Source organism: Drosophila nasuta, chromosome 2L (genome assembly GCF_023558535.2).
Source record: "Drosophila nasuta strain 15112-1781.00 chromosome 2L, ASM2355853v1, whole genome shotgun sequence".
NCBI classification, from domain to species: Eukaryota; Metazoa; Arthropoda; class Insecta; order Diptera; family Drosophilidae; genus Drosophila; species Drosophila nasuta.
In genome coordinates this window covers 21,680,195-21,697,700 of record NC_083455.1, presented here as the reverse complement: position 1 = coordinate 21,697,700, position 17,506 = coordinate 21,680,195, and the positions used below count along the sequence as shown (strand labels likewise).

Genomic DNA, 17,506 nt, shown 5'->3' with positions numbered 1-17,506 from the left:
CTGTACCCCTTGTACAGAGCAGATACTTTGCTCTTGTAAAGATCGGAATTTGAAAGTCATTTTTGACGCAACTGTACCTCGTTGCGCCATGCGAATACTTTGCTCAAGAATGAATAAATATAAATATAATTATTTTTGTATATTAGAAAAATTATTCTCTTTAGTAAATTTTTGGTCGTCCTGAAAAGGACGTTTTGGGTTTTGGTTGATTTGTTTTATATGCGAGTTTGAATTTTAATTTAAGCCTTCTTTTCGGTTTTCTTGGGCAAGAGAACAGCCTGAATATTAGGCAAAACACCGCCCTGGGCAATGGTGACACCCGAAAGCAGTTTGTTCAACTCCTCATCGTTGCGGATGGCCAATTGCAGATGACGAGGGATAATCCTAGTCTTCTTGTTGTCACGGGCTGCGTTACCAGCCAACTCCAAAACTTCAGCGGCCAAGTACTCCATCACAGCAGCCAAGTACACAGGAGCACCAGCACCAACACGCTCGGCATAGTTGCCCTTGCGAAGCAGACGGTGAATACGGCCAACGGGGAACTGAAGACCAGCGCGGTTGGAACGAGACTTTGCCTTTCCCTTAACTTTGCCACCTTTACCACGACCAGACATTTTTATTATTATTTGTTACTTCACTGTTTCACACACAAAACTCGAATATTGCTGCCACATGCAACCATTGCCAGCTATTTATACTTTTTCCAGCTACCTACTCGTTCCGTTAAGGGATGACAGCTGCTGCTGAAAACCGGTCGCGTTGAGAGCTCGTCTAACGGAAAGCGTTGCTACAATAAAAGTATAAATTGGACGTGTTTTGGATCTCTAGCAAAATATCAGTGAAGTGAATTTTGAAAGTGAGTTTGAAGAATGCCGCCCAAGACTAGTGGAAAGGCAGCCAAGAAGGCTGGCAAAGCGCAGAAGAATATCACCAAGAATGACAAGAAGAAGAAGCGCAAGAGGAAGGAAAGTTATGCCATCTACATCTACAAAGTGCTGAAGCAGGTCCATCCTGACACCGGTATCTCATCGAAGGCAATGAGCATCATGAACAGCTTTGTGAACGACATTTTCGAGCGCATTGCTGCCGAGGCCTCCCGTTTGGCTCACTACAACAAGCGCTCGACTATCACCAGTCGGGAAATCCAAACCGCTGTCCGTCTCTTGCTGCCCGGAGAATTGGCCAAGCACGCTGTCAGTGAGGGAACCAAGGCTGTCACCAAGTACACGAGCTCGAAGTAATTCGATTTCTTTGCACAACCTACACACCTAAAGTAAAAGGCCCTTTTCAGGGCCACAAATTACCTATCCAAAGAGTTTAAATGTAAATATAGATACGTTTAAATGTACAAAGACTTCAGATATTAAAGCAAATCTCAACAAGATAGCCAAAGATCGCAAAGCCAGTGCTCGTAGTAGTCAGAAATAATAATAACACATTCGCGACCAAACCTGCGGATTAGGTCGGCAAGCTCTATATAATTTAAATTAAGTTTGGTATCGTAGTAATGTTTTTATGAAATTTAAATATAATACATAAATTTATGCAGAGTATTAGTAAATCGACACAATGCACGTCTCCGTGTTACTTTTAATTTGCCCGCACAGCAAAACGATTACCAAGTTCCGGAACCAGTTGAATTCTGCAAAGGATTTCGCTCTCTCTCAGTATCTTTCTTTCTTACTCTCTTTAGCTTTGGGTCTCAGCTGCAACCTACAGCGGTTCATTGGCAATTTGGCTCTCAGTCTTTTGCTGGCTTTCAACATTGTCGGTTGTCGTCAATTTTTCGTGGCCAACTCGATAATTCTTTGAGGCTATTTTCCTCGCTGCCCGTGGCTTGTTGTCGCTGTTGTTGTTGTTGTTGCTGCTGCTGTTGTTGCCGCTGCTGCTGCTACTTTGCGTTGCACGTCGTCGTCGTCGCCGTCATCGTTGTTGTCGTTGTTGTCGTCGTTGTCGCGCTCCGACCTCACACCCAAAAGGCAGAACGTGCCGCGGACGAACGCGTGTGTCTGCTGCCTAGGCTATCTCTGCCTATTGTGTATATGGGTGTATGTGTGTGTGCCACAGCCTGTGAGCCTGTGTGCTTGTGTTCGTGAGTGCGTCTTTCTATGTGTTATGTGCATGTGTGTGTAAGCAAATGTTGAAAGCAGCATGGCCCGAAAAGACAGCACTGAAAAACGTTGCATACTTTTGGGCGCACCGAATAATGATTTTTGTGTGCCCGCTGCGTGTGTGAAAAATACGAAATACAAATAAAACACACAACACAACACAGCACAAAGTACGAAAAAAATAAAGTAAAGAGAAAATGCGAATTACAAATTGAATAATCGAAAGTAAAAGGAAAATCCAATAATTGCAAGTGCTTAATGCAAATTAAAAGCAACAACAAAAAGGGAAAAGGAAAAGCTTCGAAATGAAAATGAAAATATGCAGGCAGGCGAAGCGACTACGCTGAAATACAAATCTGACATTGGCAGCAGCAGGCACGCACACAAACACACAAACACACACACACACACAGAACACTCACAGTACACACATTCACACACATGCAGAGGCGACAACAGCCTGCGTCCTGTGCCCGAAATTTGGCCGATGAATGAACTGACATAAAACTTGACGAGCATAGCTAACGCAAGCACACCCACACACCAACACAAACACAAACACAAACACACACATACACATTAAACACACAAGCTCTCGCACACAGTCAACATTTAAAAGCATATAAAAAGGCCATTTTCATAGATTTCCCGTTGTGCCCTTGTCAAAGCAATAGAAATATCGAAACCGAAATAGAAACTTGTCATTTTTGGAACGTGCCGCGCATTTCACACACACACAAAAACCCATAATCTCACACACAGCAGTTGAAAATAAAACTACAAGCAAAAAAAAGGTGGGTCAAGTGCAAAAAGAAAAACGAAATGAAAATGAAAATGGAAAAGCAATGCGAATAAAACAGAAAAAAAAACAGCAAAAAATTTATTTTAACTAGTTATATACACGAAATGCGAACGAAACACCCACAATCCAAAAAAAAAAAACGCATAGCATGTTTTGCAGCGTTGCCCAAAAATAGAGCAACGATTACATGGCACACACATACATACATTAGTTGTGTTTGCGTGTCTATGTGTGTGTGTGTGTGTGTGTGTGTGTGTGTGTGTGTGTGTGTGTGTGTGTGTGTGTGTGTGTGTGTGTGTGTGTGTGTGTGTGTGTGTGTGTGTACATATGCAGAACAGCATAAATCATTATGTTTTGGACAGCTCAAATTGTAGCCAAATGTCAATATAACACTTTGAAGTAGCGTGGAGCAAACGCAGGGTAGTGAGGGAGTAGAAATGGTGTAGCGGGAAGGAAGGGAGTGGAGAGCGTGGAGTAGGAGTTAGGAATAGGAGAAAGAAAGCAGAGGAAGCAGTGATGGAGTGGGATCAGGCAGTAGGTTTAGGGCTGGAGCAATGGCAGGGCTGGAGCAAAATGAAAAGTTAAATAAAAGAGTGGGAAGCGCTGAAGCGAGGTGGCAGTTGTGGTACATAGGCCAGGCCCAACGTGTTTTCTAACAAACAAAATGCTCGGCCACACACACACATCCATACAGACGTACAAAAGAACAGGAAGTTACAGGCGGGCTGCGAGGGGGATGAATTAGGCAGAAGGGGTGGAGGAGAGCAAACTGTGCAAACTCCTGTCTGCAGCAATTTTACTTCCTTGAAATCCTTTACAACAACAGCAGAGCAAAAGCAGCAGCTGCAGCCTTTTCGCTCTCCGCTTAGTATGCTAAGCTCGCACTCTCTCTCTCTCTCTCTCTCTCTCATTCTCCCTCTTATTGTACTCTTTTTCTCTCTCTCCACGCAGTCGCATGAGCTAGCTGGTTAGTTCCAGTTCACAGTTCACAGTTCATAGCTCATAGTTCACAGGCTCGCGAAGACTTGCTTACAAATTCCACTCCAACTCACAGTCGCTGGCTCATTTGTTTATTTTTAGTTGCTGTCATAGTAGCTGCCACACACACACACACATATATATACTTTCACCTCCCACTCACACACGCACGCACATTCCTACAATTGGATGACACACACCCACACTAAAATACTTACACAAATATACTGACCACTTGTGTCTGCAATTAAGTTGCATTTAGGCTCTTGGTCATTATTAATACTCTCATTTAAGTTGGCCTGCTACGCTACATCATCCCCTTGTGCTACACAAAAAGGCCCGTATTAGAAATGAAACTGGTTCAAGGTCATTCGCGTGCTGCATGCAGCAATCAAATACTATGGCTACAAACGAGGTTGTTGCACCGCCTTCGTCACCCACTTTTGAGAGGGGCGCAAATTGGGACCACGACGTGGTCAAACGTTTGCTGCTGGAATTCTCGCAGCTGTGGCCACAATTTGCGTTCACTCCCAATCCACAATTCACAACTCAAAACTCACAACTCACATTCACATTTAATGCCCCTGTTTATGTAGTGTAAAACAAAAAAAAAACAAAAAAAACAAAAAGGCCAAAACGAAGATTTCTAACAAAAGTGAAAACGCGATGCGGCCGTGGAGTTTTGTTGCGGGGGGCAGTTCTGGGACTTGTGGGGATTGCGTGTCGCGGCATTCATGTCCATGACATGGCGAGGTCTACTTTATATATATAATATATATATATATATGTATACACAGTATAAACTTATGGGCGAGAAGCTCACGTGTCTGGGGAGCAAACAGAGCGGACAAGCTTCGGCCTTTTCGCCACTGCTTAGGCGCTGAGGTGTTTATTTCAGACAGAGAGCGAGAGACGCGCATAAACACACATAAAACAATGATATGCATAAAACACTCACACACATACACATACACACACACACACTCATATATACAGTCGCTTACCCAGTGGCTAAATATCCCTTTAGGAGCTTACGTAAGCGCCAACATCTGCGCCCGAAAGCTGCCTATATAATTATTTCTAAACACCTTTATACGGGATTTAACAAGCAGATGAAATGAGAGAGCGAAGCGAGAGAGAAAGAGAGAGTGAGAGTGTGAGTGTGAGAGAGAGATTGGGCACAACGAGTGAGAATGCGTGAACATGCGTGAGTGGGTAATGAGTCCCTAATAGATCTGTCATGAGTTTGTTAATAAGTATTATTCCCTTCCCGGCGATACAGAAAATCTGTGGAGACAACAGTGCCAGAATTTCACGAATAAATGGCTGAATTTCGTATTCGACACAAGGGGAGAGAAAACTTGTAATTAAGCTACATGTTCAATGTGCTTTGGGAGTACTTACTTGATACGAAATAAGTTTAAGGCTCTCTCGTTATTAAATTGCAGACTTTATTAGCATCTTACATTTATTTGATGAACAACAAGCCACATGAATCAATGGCATCCGCATTTAAAGTTTACTTATTAATCAAAAACTAAAATATATACAAAACTAAAATATATATAAAAAGTTCTTTAGAAGTATACTATATAAAAAAAAAAATGATTCCACGTTCAACATTCATGTGCGAACTATCATAAAATGTAATCCATCTATCTTAGTAGTACAGTTGGCAATAAATAATAATATAGTATATTTTGAGTGTACAGATTTCAAATGTTACTAAAGTTTTAAACTAAGCTGTATAATTGCATAAATAAATTGTCATTTCCTTTATTTATTTGGAGTCAAATTCTAAAATATGAACTTTAGGCAGATGTTTCATTTCTACATATTTTACCTAATTTAATTTCTCTAATATTATATTATAAAATAAATACTTTATAATATCATATTCTTGGACTGTAGAAGAGCACTCTACGGTCGCTTTATATAATTTTGTTTCATTTCATATCATAGGTTTTTAACAATGCTCGATTCGCCAGCAATGTTTGCTATACTTATGGTAGTCACAAAACTTTTTAAAAATCAAACTTTATTCTCTGGCAATATAATACCGAAATTCAAATAGAACCCGCCGCTTTTCTATGGCTTTATAATGAATACGACTATTAACCTGATTCGAACCCCAACTTTGCCCCTGCCCCTCACTGACCTGCAGTTGGTCGCCGCGCTGCTCATTTGGCACCATCCAACGCAATGGCGCATTAATTACCCAGTTGCTGGTAATTATTATAAAGAAGGAACGGAAAAAAATGGAATTATGCATTAAGTAAAAACTTGGCAAATGCATTTGCAAATGCGAAGAGGAGATGGACGCAAAAAAAACACTGCATTTTAATTGAATGGCAAGAAATGTCTCGACCCGGAACCATCACCGGAAATGGAAGCCAATGAAGTCAGCATAAGCAAAGAGCATAGCAAAGCATAGCATAGTCGAGCGAGCGTATTAAGGTAGCAAACGATTTGCCCCCAAAGCCTGTTCTGCATGTCTGCTAATGAAATATTCATTCGTAATCGATAATTCCGCACCAGGGCAGCCAGCGCCGGGCATAATAAGCCAAAAGCCAAAGGCAAAATCCGAAACAGCAACTGGCAGCTCAGGCTTCTGCAACTGCCACTGCCACTGCTCCAATGCTCCAATGCTCCACTGCCGCATTGAGCGTGTCGCCATTGAGCACGGCCATCGAATTGAGGACGAGAGTCAAGTTGTCTGCAGGCCAGACCGAACAACAGTTCGCCCAAAACAACATAAAATTCCAATATTTTAGCACAAATTTATATACGCAACTTGCAGGGCAAAAGTCGACGCCTGGCCCGGTATAAATCGCAGCAGCATTTTGCTCGACAGCACATTTTATGCTGCCTCATTGGCCACATGGCGCAACGGTGATATGAGTGCTCTATATATAGGCGTCTATATGTATATATTATAAGTGGTGCTGTCCCAGGTCGGTCAGGCCATCATCATTATCATCGTCATCAACATCAGCGAGAACATAATCAGATACTCAAGTCTAAATCGCCCTTCGAAAAATGCAATTTTGTTCTCTGTCTGTGTATGTGTGTGTGTGTGTGGAATATTATATTCTCGATTGCATAAAATAAACATTTATCATAACAATGATCAAACATCTAAGCATGGGCAATATATGTATATAACCAGAACGATTTTATCGTTAGTGCGAGTTTATCGCTTTATGGTTGCGAATTAAATGAAATTCAATAATGATATTAATGCTAAGATGTATGAGGATGTTATATTTTTATTTAAGAATAAAATGTATTTATAAATAATTATGTATTAAATAATATAAATTATATATGATTAAAATTTATATTTACGCAGGATTCTTTTTAAATATTTGTAAGATCAAACCAAGAATCAATATTAAGCGACATATAGAACATATGCTGGCTAGTCGGTATTCTTCATAATAATAATTTATATAAAGGGACTAGTTTCACTTATTTGCATTCGATTCTAAAATGGATTCTAAATGGAGTGGTGTTTACATTGGTAGAGAGCAATGACCAAATATATCTTAGCCTAACTGTTAGTAGAAAATCAGTTCTGGTTCAGTAAATATTTTATCAGCCAAAAGAATTAAAGGTGAGACCATGCGGAGAAGAAGTGGATTCGGTTGCATTTACTTCTAGTAACTAGCATGCATACATCGGAAACAACTTCAGCATTAACACATTAAATGATTCCATGGTTAGCTTCCCATTTTAATTTTCCTTATAAGTACATATGTCTCAACTAATTGTTGGTAAAATCACTGACAGCAAATAAAATATATTTACATTCATTTATAACTCGCAAACAAAACTTAAAATTGTGAATTGTCTATTGCTTCTTGCTCAGTGCTCATCAATTTCCAAAACTAATTTTAAGGACCAATAGTTTTTCTTAAATGAAATTCTTTAAGCGGAAAAGTGTGAATTCAATGCTTACAATATTCACTTAAAGTACAATAGAATTCACATTCAATAACATTGATTTAAAACAGAATACACATAGAAGCAATATACATATGTAGGTATTATTAATGCCAACAACTGAGTGCTTCAATGTACACACAAGTGTGAAGCATGCCCAAGTCAAGCCAATTAGAAATTCTATTAAAAGTTATTTGCCAATGCAGCACAGTGAAACTCACACACACACACACACACACACATCATAGTCCATTGAGTGCAACAAAAAGCAGCAGCTGCTCGAGCAGCCAAGTATCCGTTATGAATATATCTAGGCTTATGTAATATAAAGCCACGAGGAGTGCTTCTAATGCAGGGAGGGGGAAGGCAGGCCAAGAGGAGTGTCAGGTCATTGTCTATGCATGTTCATAAATAGGAAATGCAGCAAACGTTGGCACCTCCATCAAACCCAACGACAATGACGACGACGACGACGCCCCACACACGAGACTGTAACAGGCTTCAACTATGAAGCAAATACAAGCAGAAGGGATTGACAATAAATTTACATGCGAAGCACTTCCGTTACGTGCGCATGGAGGGAGAAAGGCGAACTTTTTCGACTGGAAGCCAGGTCCAAATCGGTTTATATGCAGATGAGCATAATTGATTTCAAATGGGTAACAAGAAGCCAGAAGAAGGGTTGAGAGGACTAAGAGCGAGCTGGTTCTATTGTTTGACAGTGAAGAGCTTAACGGCATAAGCAGCAGATGCCACGATAGATAGCACACGTCCAGGTCGAGATGGAGGCAAAGGAGGAGAACCGCTTGTTGAGGATGAAGATGATGTGCTGAAAGCAGAGCGCACTCATTAGACACTTGAAGCTTTGGCTGCAGCTCAGCTCAGTTCAGTTCAGTTCAGCTGCAGATGTGCAGCGATAACAGCCTTAGATAAGCATATAGAGAAGGAGAAAGAGAGAGGGACAGAGAGAGAAAGAGAGGAAGAGAGCGGGGAAGCTGCGACAACCTCGCGCGCAAACTGGAGCAAGGACAACGGCGACAGCAGAAGCAGCAACAGCAGCAATAGCAGCAACAACTTCACATAAAAATAACACGAATGAGAGCACAAATGGTTACATTGCCTGTCGACTGTCGACAACGAGAGAGACAGCAAACTTAGAGAGAGAATGAGAGAGAAATAAAGAGAGAAAGACAGAAAGAGAAAGAGTTACATGTAGACATATGTGCAGTGAGGCAGAAATCTGTCAGGCAGGAACACAGCTGCCTGTGGCATCTTCACTTTGCGTCTTCTATCCACAGGTCGACTGGCCAGCTGCAGCTGCCTGCCTGTTTGTTGTCCTGCTGCTAGCAAACGAGTCCTTGTCCTGCACTAACTACAGAAACAACAACAACAACACGAACAATAACTGTAACTGTAATAACAGCAGCAACGACAGCCACCTTCATTTGTATGTCCTGATTATGACAACTCAAGGAAATGCAGCCTGACTTTCGATATGTACACTATATTCTCCATGGAATCGCTTTCATGCAGGCATCTCACACACACACACACACTCTCATGTGGCATGCTCTTTTGTATCTGTGTTAATTGCCTGGGCGTGTGACATAAAAAACGTATTCTTAAAAAAAGCATTGCATACGCGCAGGGGCAATTCGAATTACAGTCAGGGAAATCAAATTGATTTCATTTCGAGTTGGCAGCAACATTCACGTCTCACAACTCACGACAACTCGCATATCGCATTCCGAATCACACGTAATTAAATTGAATGCTCGGAAAAGGCGTGCACGTGCACAGACCGCCATCGAAATGCTCTTTGCATGGCCATTAAGTATACGCCATGTGGGTTAAGTCGTGGCAATTAATTGTGGCTGTGTTCTCAGCCGCTTTGCAGTTATGTTTTTCTTTTTGTTTTTTTGCTTACGCTTAAATCAATAATCACTAAGCGAACTTCCAGTCAATAATTAATTCAATTAAGTAAATTAATTTCTAAATTTGAGATCTTTTAATAGAGTTTTGACATTTAACTCGTCAAGTTTCTCAAACAAATATTTTATATATTTTATATTGAGTCCAGTACTCAATAAAAGCTACTTCATATTGTTAAGTACTTGGAAACTTTTTTTAATGTATAAAAATAGATATTAAACTTCAAAAAATTTGAACTTCAGGATTTTGTTATACATTTGTATTAAAGTGTCCTAAAATTATAATAATAATAATAAGTAAAAACGGCAGTTGAGTAAATGAATGATTACTATTAGTATTAATTAAATCAATAATATTTCATAAAAAAACTTATCAGGATTTAGTTCGTTTTTCACAATTGTAATCTAATTTTGATGTTTGCCTTAAATCAGCTTTTATTTATGCAACTTTGTTGTCATAGCTGACAAGCCCTGACGCCTCCATGAAGTGAAAGCTGATTGGCATACGCGGCGTATGAGTGACAGTTCATATCAAATTACGATTATGGTTATGTGAACATGGGAACGACTAATGAGCGACAAGGGAGAATCGACTGCTCTTAACTGATGGATGATGTTAACCTATTGCAGAAGCAGTCGAAAACGAAACGGAGAGATATACGAGTGAGAGATAGAGAAACATCAAAACGGAGCAGGTGAAATACAAGTGACGTAAAGAAGAGTCAGAGAGAGAGAGAGAGAGACAAGAAAGTCAGCGCCGCTGGAGGCATCAAATTTTGCACGCCCAGGAGACGCAACGGTGATGTGGGACACATCCCGCAACGGGCGATGCAACAACCCCAACGTTATATACCGTCTGTATCTGATCTATATGGCACGGACGAGATAGAACTGCTGCTGGACGAGATACGTGAGCTGGAGCTGGAGCCGGTCTGCTGTCAGCTGGACGATGAGCAGGACTTTGAAATAGCTGGCAGCAGGGCCGGCGAGCTCTCGCTATCCCTTGAATCGCCATTGGGCACATGCACCTCATGGGATTCCCATGCCAACTACAAACAGCAACAACAAACGCCGCTGCCATGGGGCGTTGCCCTACACTGTGATCCGCAACACTTGAAAACGCCTACAGGGATTGTGCGCATACTATTGGTGGTATGTTCGAGTCAATCATTGTTGTCGAGTGTATATAAGGTATTATTAAATTCTTTCTATACACTTTTACAGTTATCCTCGGCCGTCTGCCTGGCCTGCGAATGCTCCGCGGGCACAGTCCAGGTTGGCCTCTTTCTACTGCCACTCATCGGACGCCTGAGGCTGATGGTCTTCTGTGCGCTCTTCTCGCTACTCATCACATGCCTCATGATCTTTCTCGATATATCGCATATAGCGCTAATGTTCCCATTCAACTGGACGAAAGTGGTAAGCTAGAAAAAAAGAAAGATTGTCTATAATAATTAGAATTTGCAATGAAATCGATTTTTTTTATTTAAATTGAATATAAGAATTCCTAATAAATGTTTCCTTTTTTTAATTTATAAAATGAACATACCTAGGAATATGTCTAAAGCATTATTAATTGACCCTTAAACCTTAAAAAAAAGTTGCTCCGATTTGACCATCATTCTGTTTGATTAGATTGCACTAACTACAAATCTTTTGACGTATTTTTTAAATATAAAAATCATACTATTATATATTATTAAAAATAATAAATTTTATAAAATATTGCCAACTTCAAAAACTGTTAAAATAATTAATTACAAAGGAACATTATTATAATTTGCTCATTTATTTATCTAGTTATATATATCTAGTTTTTGCATAGACAGACTTGGCTTTTAATACTATATATATATTTCTTTAAGTCAGAACTTTTAATAAACTCACTGAAAACGAATTGGAATATTTATTTTTATTTAATTAAAAAAAATAATGCAATGTTTAGTATCCAAATTTCAAACCTTTTTTTTAACTACTATAACAATAAGTGAATTAAACTATTTAATTCATTTGTACTTGCAATTATTTTTTGCTTAGAATACGTGGATGTACCTGAGCATTGGATTAATATTTATTTTGAGCTCCACGCTTCTCGTCCACATGGTGCTGTATGCGACTGAGTACACATGGGTATCCAAGCACTCCAGGGACACGCTCCTAGCGACAGGCGTAAGCAAATATAATATGCGAAATATATATTCTAGGATTTATATATATTCTCTGATATATTGTAGCTGATTGGCTATATATGCGCCTTGGAGGCGCTACTGCTGTCGGGGCATCGCCTCGTGGCCCTGGTCGCAGTATCGACAGGTGCCCGACGATGCCAGCGAGCTGTTCATCGAGGATCGCGAGATGACGCCGATGAGTCCCATTAATAGCACCGATCTGCAGTTGCAGCCAGAGTCGAATCACAGCCTGGCGCAGTATCAGCACAGCAGCCAAACCAACGGCAATGCAACGGCGGCCGATGCATATAACCAACAACAATCGTCCTATAATCAAAAGCCTTATATACCTGGTGAGTTTTGCAGATAAATAGATACCCCGAATCGACTTCAGAGTTCTTATTTCATTGCCCGCTTTTATCATTAAATAACTGCTTTGTTAACTGTTAAATTGTTATGAAATTTTCAGAATATCTTGAGTTGAATCCTATTAACTTATTGCTTTTATCCACTTGCAGCCAAACGACCCAATGAGCTGAACCAGCGTCCAACATTGGGTCACACACAAACCGCACGCATTAAACCGAATCAGCGTTATCGCGAGGGCTATCATTACCAACCGGTTGCGTCAACGTCCCGCCAGAGTCCCACATTCGTCGTAGGCGATGATCTGGGTGCCGGTCCATCCACGTCCCGTTCCAATGATAATTCTAGTGCGTGATACTTTTTATTCCTCAACAACAACAACAGCAACAAGAAAATGAAATTTATATGATGATAGTAAAACCACAACTAAAAAACTCAAATTTTTGTCCACTATAAATGTCAGCGATAGATAAAAAGTTGAGGTTGCATTTTGGGTCGCAGAAACAAAACAAATTGTTGATTAGTTTAAAACAAAAAACCAAAAACCAAAAACAAAATACAACAAAGCAAAACGTAAAGTTGGAAAACGAAAACAAAAACCGCAAGCAACAACAATAATTAATTTAATATCTGTGTGTGTGTGTATAAACAAAAAAAAAAACAAGGTAAATTACGAGCAGAAATTTAAAGAATTTAAAACCAAGACAAGAACAAATTGTATGACAACAGAAAAAGAAGCGATGAAGAATGTTGAAGATTAAACAACCTTTAAGTTAAATGTATAACAACAAATTGTCGCCTAGGACTCGTAAATTGAAGCAAACATAAAAAAAAACAAAACAAAACGTAAACAACAATTTGGTTAGTTGTACAAAAATAATAAATGTTAGAAGGCCATGAAACTGGGCTAAAAAAATATGAAGAAATTATAAATAATTGGCAACGCTTTGGGCCAATTGCACAAAAAGCGATTCACAAATTTTTCGACAATTCGAATGCAAAATTCAAAAACACCCAACAAAAAAAAAAACGAATCAAGCAAAGGGAAGGCAATTTCACATTATGAGAAAGCAGAGGGGAATAGAGAGTGGGTTGCATACAATGAGCATGGAAATGGAAATGGAAATCAACTTGTTATAAACGTAGTTTTGCTTATTTTTTAATAAAAACAAATAATTCAAGAATGAAATACGAGTACTAACAAATTTTCTTTCTCTTTTAATTTTAAATTCTCAAAAATGCAGGTGTTATTCTCAAAATGATATACGTGTCTATACAACATTAACTTTATGCCGATTTCAAGCCCAAGTCTTTTTCGACTTGCGACGAGCACATGGCCATCATTTCATCCTTCACTTTCAGGAAGTTCTCCACAGCCTTGGGCTTAGCCTCGGGCCAAGCAGCCAAATCACGATAGATGGGGCGACAGAACTTCATGCGATAATTGGAGTTGGCGAAATCAATGATGTCATTAAGGCGCTCAATTAGACGAGCACGAATAATCAAACGGTTGATGCGGAAACGCAACTCAGCGTTTTTCGATTGCTTAAGATTGTAGGTGCTCTCCAGCAGATCAATCTTCTGGGCGTTTAGCTCAACAATGTCCTTGCTCTCAATCAGTTTGCCCAAGAAGGCAATCTGTTGATGCACCGAAATCGGTTTCTTCAGTTCAGGGTTGTTGACCAATTGCTCACAAGTCTGGGTGCTCCACAAATTCGATAAATCCTTGATGACATTTGCCAGGGTTTCATCGAATCTACAAAGTAATTATTAATTCTCCAGTTCTATAAAATATGATTTAAGCTGCACCTACTTAGGAATAATGGGTGGCATGCCCTCGCCCTTTAACCACAAGTCCCAGTCGACAACGCTCAGCTTGTCCTTTTGCGCTGAATCCTTGAAGTAGTCGTAGATCGCTTCCTTAAAGTCATTGGTTTCAATCGATTTGTAAGCGTACTTCTTCAGATAGTCTCGCAGAAAAGGTTCAAAAACGGAAGGACCGCCAAACAGATCTTCCAAATACCGCAAGAATGTGGAGCCCTTATAATAAGGCACCTGCGAGAAGGCATCATCGGGTCCACAGTTACTCAAATCGACCACCAATTTGGTGAGTTCGGGTGTATCAGAGAGTTGTGAACGCAACTGCAAACGAAATGGAATTTAAATTCACACAAAAGTAGCTTATACATCAATTAGGTACTTACACACTCTTGCAGTTCGATAAGATTGCTCAGCATCCTAAAGTCCAGCTCTTTGTCGCCTTCTAAGCGACCCATAATCTTGGACTCAACAAACACCGTGAAGCCCTCGTTAAGCCAGAAATGCTCAAAATTCTTATTGGTCACCAGATTACCCGTCCAACTATGCGCAATCTCATGGGCCACCACATCAGCCAGCGACTTGTCGCCAGCTAGCAAAGTGGGCGTGACAAAAGTCAGGCAAGGATTCTCCATGCCACCATAGGGAAAGGATGGAGGCATCACCAGCAAATCGTATTGTTTCCACACATAAGGACCGCACAAATCCGAGGCGGTCTTTAACATAGTCGATGTTTCCGAAAACTCCTGGGCGCAAGCATCAACAATGCCCTCCTCAGCCCACACATTTGAATTCTCGCCAAGTGGACGTGACACCAGCTTTCCAATGGCAATGGCCACCAAATATGCTGGTACGGGCACCGTTTGCTTAAAGTGAGTCTTGCCCGCCTCCTGTTTGTCAATGATGGCGCTCATCAGCGCCGTCAGCTCGCTGGGATGCTCAACAACCGCATCGTAGCTGAACTTGACAGCAGGCGTATCCTGGCAAGGTATGACAGAGCGCGCATGTATCGATTGGCATTGGGAAAACATGTAGGGATGCTGTTTACCCAGCGTCTGGGCGGGACTCAGCCATTGCAGGGCACTGGCATTGTTTGCGGTCTCGTAATCAATGCGTACGCTTAAACTGATAAGGATAAGCATGGATTATTTACAATTATCATAAAGATTACTTATCGCACTCACATGCCCTTTGCTGTGCCGGCTGGCAACTCCAGCGTCAGCTTTTGGCCGATATCGGCCACGGGATCGCTGATGAAGTAGTTGATGGGCACTTCAGTGCCGCCAGCTAGCAACGTGGCGTTCTTCACCTCAATATCGCGCACATCCAACAACTAAGAAATTTAAGTTTTAACGAAAGCTTAATTAGAATACAATGTCAATAATCAATTTGCAATTAAATGCAATTTGTTTATGATAAAAGATATAAAGCAGATAGTGGTTGATTGTATTTTATACCCAGCTGGGGTTTGAAATTATCAACATTCAAATGTTAACTCAACTACTTACGATCTTGTCCAGCTCATTGCTCAGCACATTAAATTTGTGCAGGACGCTGCCTCTCAACTTAGTGTTAGTAAAGTCCACCTGCCAATTGATGGCGCTGTGCTCGGTGGTTATCAGCTCTGGCTGCGAGTAGCTGCTAGGATCAACTTTACCCAAACGGCCCATATTTCGGCGTTGTTGTAGCGTATAAATCGGTACTAATGACAAACTATTCTGATGAATTGCCGGCTGTTGTGTTGTGCACAAGTTTCGCCGAAAGACTGCAAACAAAAGGCAAACGTTTATGCTTTTTAGTTCGAGTTGTGCGATAAGATAAAAGGCGTTGCCCACAATCAACAATGTAGGCTTGCGGTTAATAGATTAATTAATGCAACGTTAGCAGCTGTTTGGCGCGGAACAACGCTTAAAAACTGCAAGTAATGAGATCACACACAATCACAACTTCAAGTTTGTGTGGGTGTTGCAAAAATTGAGCGTGACCGGAACTTTCACCATAAATCGCAAAATATACCAAATATACCCGTAAACCTTAGACAACTTACTTATATCAACGCGTCTACACCAATTTGCCACACAATACAAATGTAAACAGATTTCCAGCGAAATTCGTCTATTATTGAAAGATATCAACAGCAAACGCTAATATTTTTCAAGCGAATATTGTTGAAAGCTAAACATATACAACCATTGGTCACACTGCCTACCGACACGCCGGCTGAAACAATATATCGATAGCTTTATCAGTAAATCGAAAATTCTATCGGAGACACCCTGTGCTTTGTGAAAAGTAATTGTCGCGCCTTCTTGATTTATACTTTTTCCATTTGTATATTTTGCTTAATAAATACAGTTTTAACGCAGCACATAATCTTTGGGATAATCCATAATTGCGGGAAAGTTCTCCAGCGTTTCCTTATCAATATGATCTAGTCGTTGCGGCACAGTACGTGGTGTGCGTATTTGATTCGTGACATTCGCCAAAATCTCCTCAGGCACTTGATCATCGGCAAACAGATGCAAACGTTGCATTGTGTGTCGACGCTGCAGATTGCCAGTCATTGAATTGTACACGGCCTTCTTCATGACCATAGTGGGATCCTTTTCGTGCAGTTGCCAAGCAAGTGTCCACGAAGCGCCACCTGGATAGCCTGTGTGATGGAAATAGACGCGCTTCACCCACTCGTCGCCAGGTAGCGCTATTTCCTTGGTGTTAATAAGCACCACATGATCGCCGCAATCATCTGCAATTTATGTTTTGGGACTTAGACTTGATTGTGGAAACAATGGTGTTAAAGCTAACCTAGACTTGCTGCAACTTGTGGAAATCTTCTCAACTTGCATTTCACTTCGACCGGCTTCACAATAACAGCAACAAAAACACGCGACACTCGTGACGTAACGCGCGTAAAATGAACAACGTATTTTCACGCGTTTTCACTTAAAACTATTATAATGAAACTTGGTTTTGTGTTCAACTTACTCATTGGATGATAGATGGGCTTGTGCAGACCCATCAGATGTGTCTTGACCAGCCGAGCGGACTCGAAAGGATTTTGCCAAGTGCAATCGTAAATGTGCCATTGTCTGGCAAATGTGGCCCATTGCTGTAGGTAAACATCAATTAATTTTATTGATATTGATTAAAAAATGTTTGGTTGCAAACATACCTGCACACGTTTAGCTATAGACATGTTTCTTTCAATTTGATTGAAAATAATTTAAAAACAGTCTAAAACAAGACTACAATTTATTTACGTGCCTATAACCAGTGTGACCGTTAGCGCCAAATTTAAAAATACAACTGCACGCAGAAAATAATACTAGATTGACTTCTGATTGGTTTTACTATGATTTTAAAAAAAAATTTGGTCTGTTAAAAAAT

General features: G+C 40.5%; 4 protein-coding genes across 6 annotated transcripts; 2 read left to right on the top strand and 2 right to left on the bottom strand.

Annotated features, from left to right (window-relative positions):
- Positions 1-168: 168 nt before the first annotated feature.
- On the bottom strand, positions 169-672 carry LOC132798072 (histone H2A). The gene has a single exon (XM_060809797.1). The coding sequence runs from the start codon at positions 612-614 to the stop codon at positions 240-242; it is 375 nt and encodes a 124-aa protein (XP_060665780.1). The 5' UTR covers positions 615-672; the 3' UTR covers positions 169-239.
- Positions 673-835: 163 nt separating this feature from the next.
- Positions 836-1,304, top strand: LOC132798082 (histone H2B). Its single transcript, XM_060809806.1, has one exon. The coding sequence runs from the start codon at positions 870-872 to the stop codon at positions 1,239-1,241; it is 372 nt and encodes a 123-aa protein (XP_060665789.1). The 5' UTR covers positions 836-869; the 3' UTR covers positions 1,242-1,304.
- Positions 1,305-1,756: 452 nt separating this feature from the next.
- Positions 1,757-13,237, top strand: LOC132796543 (uncharacterized). Its single transcript, XM_060807749.1, is given in 7 exon segments — positions 1,757-2,905; positions 10,398-10,919; positions 10,992-11,186; positions 11,805-11,936; positions 12,002-12,043; positions 12,045-12,288; positions 12,454-13,237. Coding segments are annotated over 6 exon segments (1,140 nt in total). The 5' UTR covers positions 1,757-2,905; positions 10,398-10,595; the 3' UTR covers positions 12,657-13,237.
- Positions 13,238-13,490: 253 nt separating this feature from the next.
- LOC132796512 (large ribosomal subunit protein uL13m) lies at positions 13,491-17,465 on the bottom strand. Of its 3 annotated transcripts, XM_060807710.1 has the most exons (7): positions 17,292-17,450; positions 17,105-17,228; positions 15,628-15,884; positions 15,304-15,452; positions 14,506-15,244; positions 14,115-14,443; positions 13,491-14,057 (listed from the first exon to the last, which is right to left on the bottom strand). In XM_060807710.1, the coding sequence occupies exons 1-7, from the start codon at positions 17,313-17,315 to the stop codon at positions 13,589-13,591; spliced, it is 2,091 nt and encodes a 696-aa protein (XP_060663693.1). In that variant the 5' UTR covers positions 17,316-17,450; the 3' UTR covers positions 13,491-13,588. The 3 variants fall into 3 exon arrangements, with proteins under 3 accessions (XP_060663693.1, XP_060663701.1, XP_060663709.1); XM_060807718.1 differs by lacking the exons at positions 17,105-17,228; positions 17,292-17,450 and adding an exon at positions 15,955-16,071; XM_060807726.1 differs by lacking the exons at positions 13,491-14,057; positions 14,115-14,443; positions 14,506-15,244; positions 15,304-15,452; positions 15,628-15,884 and adding an exon at positions 16,433-16,865 and having other exon boundaries at positions 17,292-17,465.
- Between the last annotated feature and the right edge of the window lie 41 nt (positions 17,466-17,506).

Coding starts and splice junctions, on each gene's coding strand:
- LOC132798082 (XM_060809806.1), top strand. CDS start 870: ATGCCGCCCAAGACTAGTGGAAAGGCAGCCAAGAAGGCTGGCAAAGCG.
- LOC132798072 (XM_060809797.1), bottom strand. CDS start 614: ATGTCTGGTCGTGGTAAAGGTGGCAAAGTTAAGGGAAAGGCAAAGTCT.
- LOC132796512 (XM_060807710.1), bottom strand. CDS start 17,315: ATGTCTATAGCTAAACGTGTGCAG. Junction 15,885..17,104: donor GCCCATCTATCATCCAATGA/GTAAGTTGAACA, acceptor TTTTGTTTGCAG/TCTTTCGGCGAAACTTGTGC. Junction 14,058..14,114: donor ATGCCACCCATTATTCCTAA/GTAGGTGCAGCT, acceptor ATTACTTTGTAG/ATTCGATGAAACCCTGGCAA.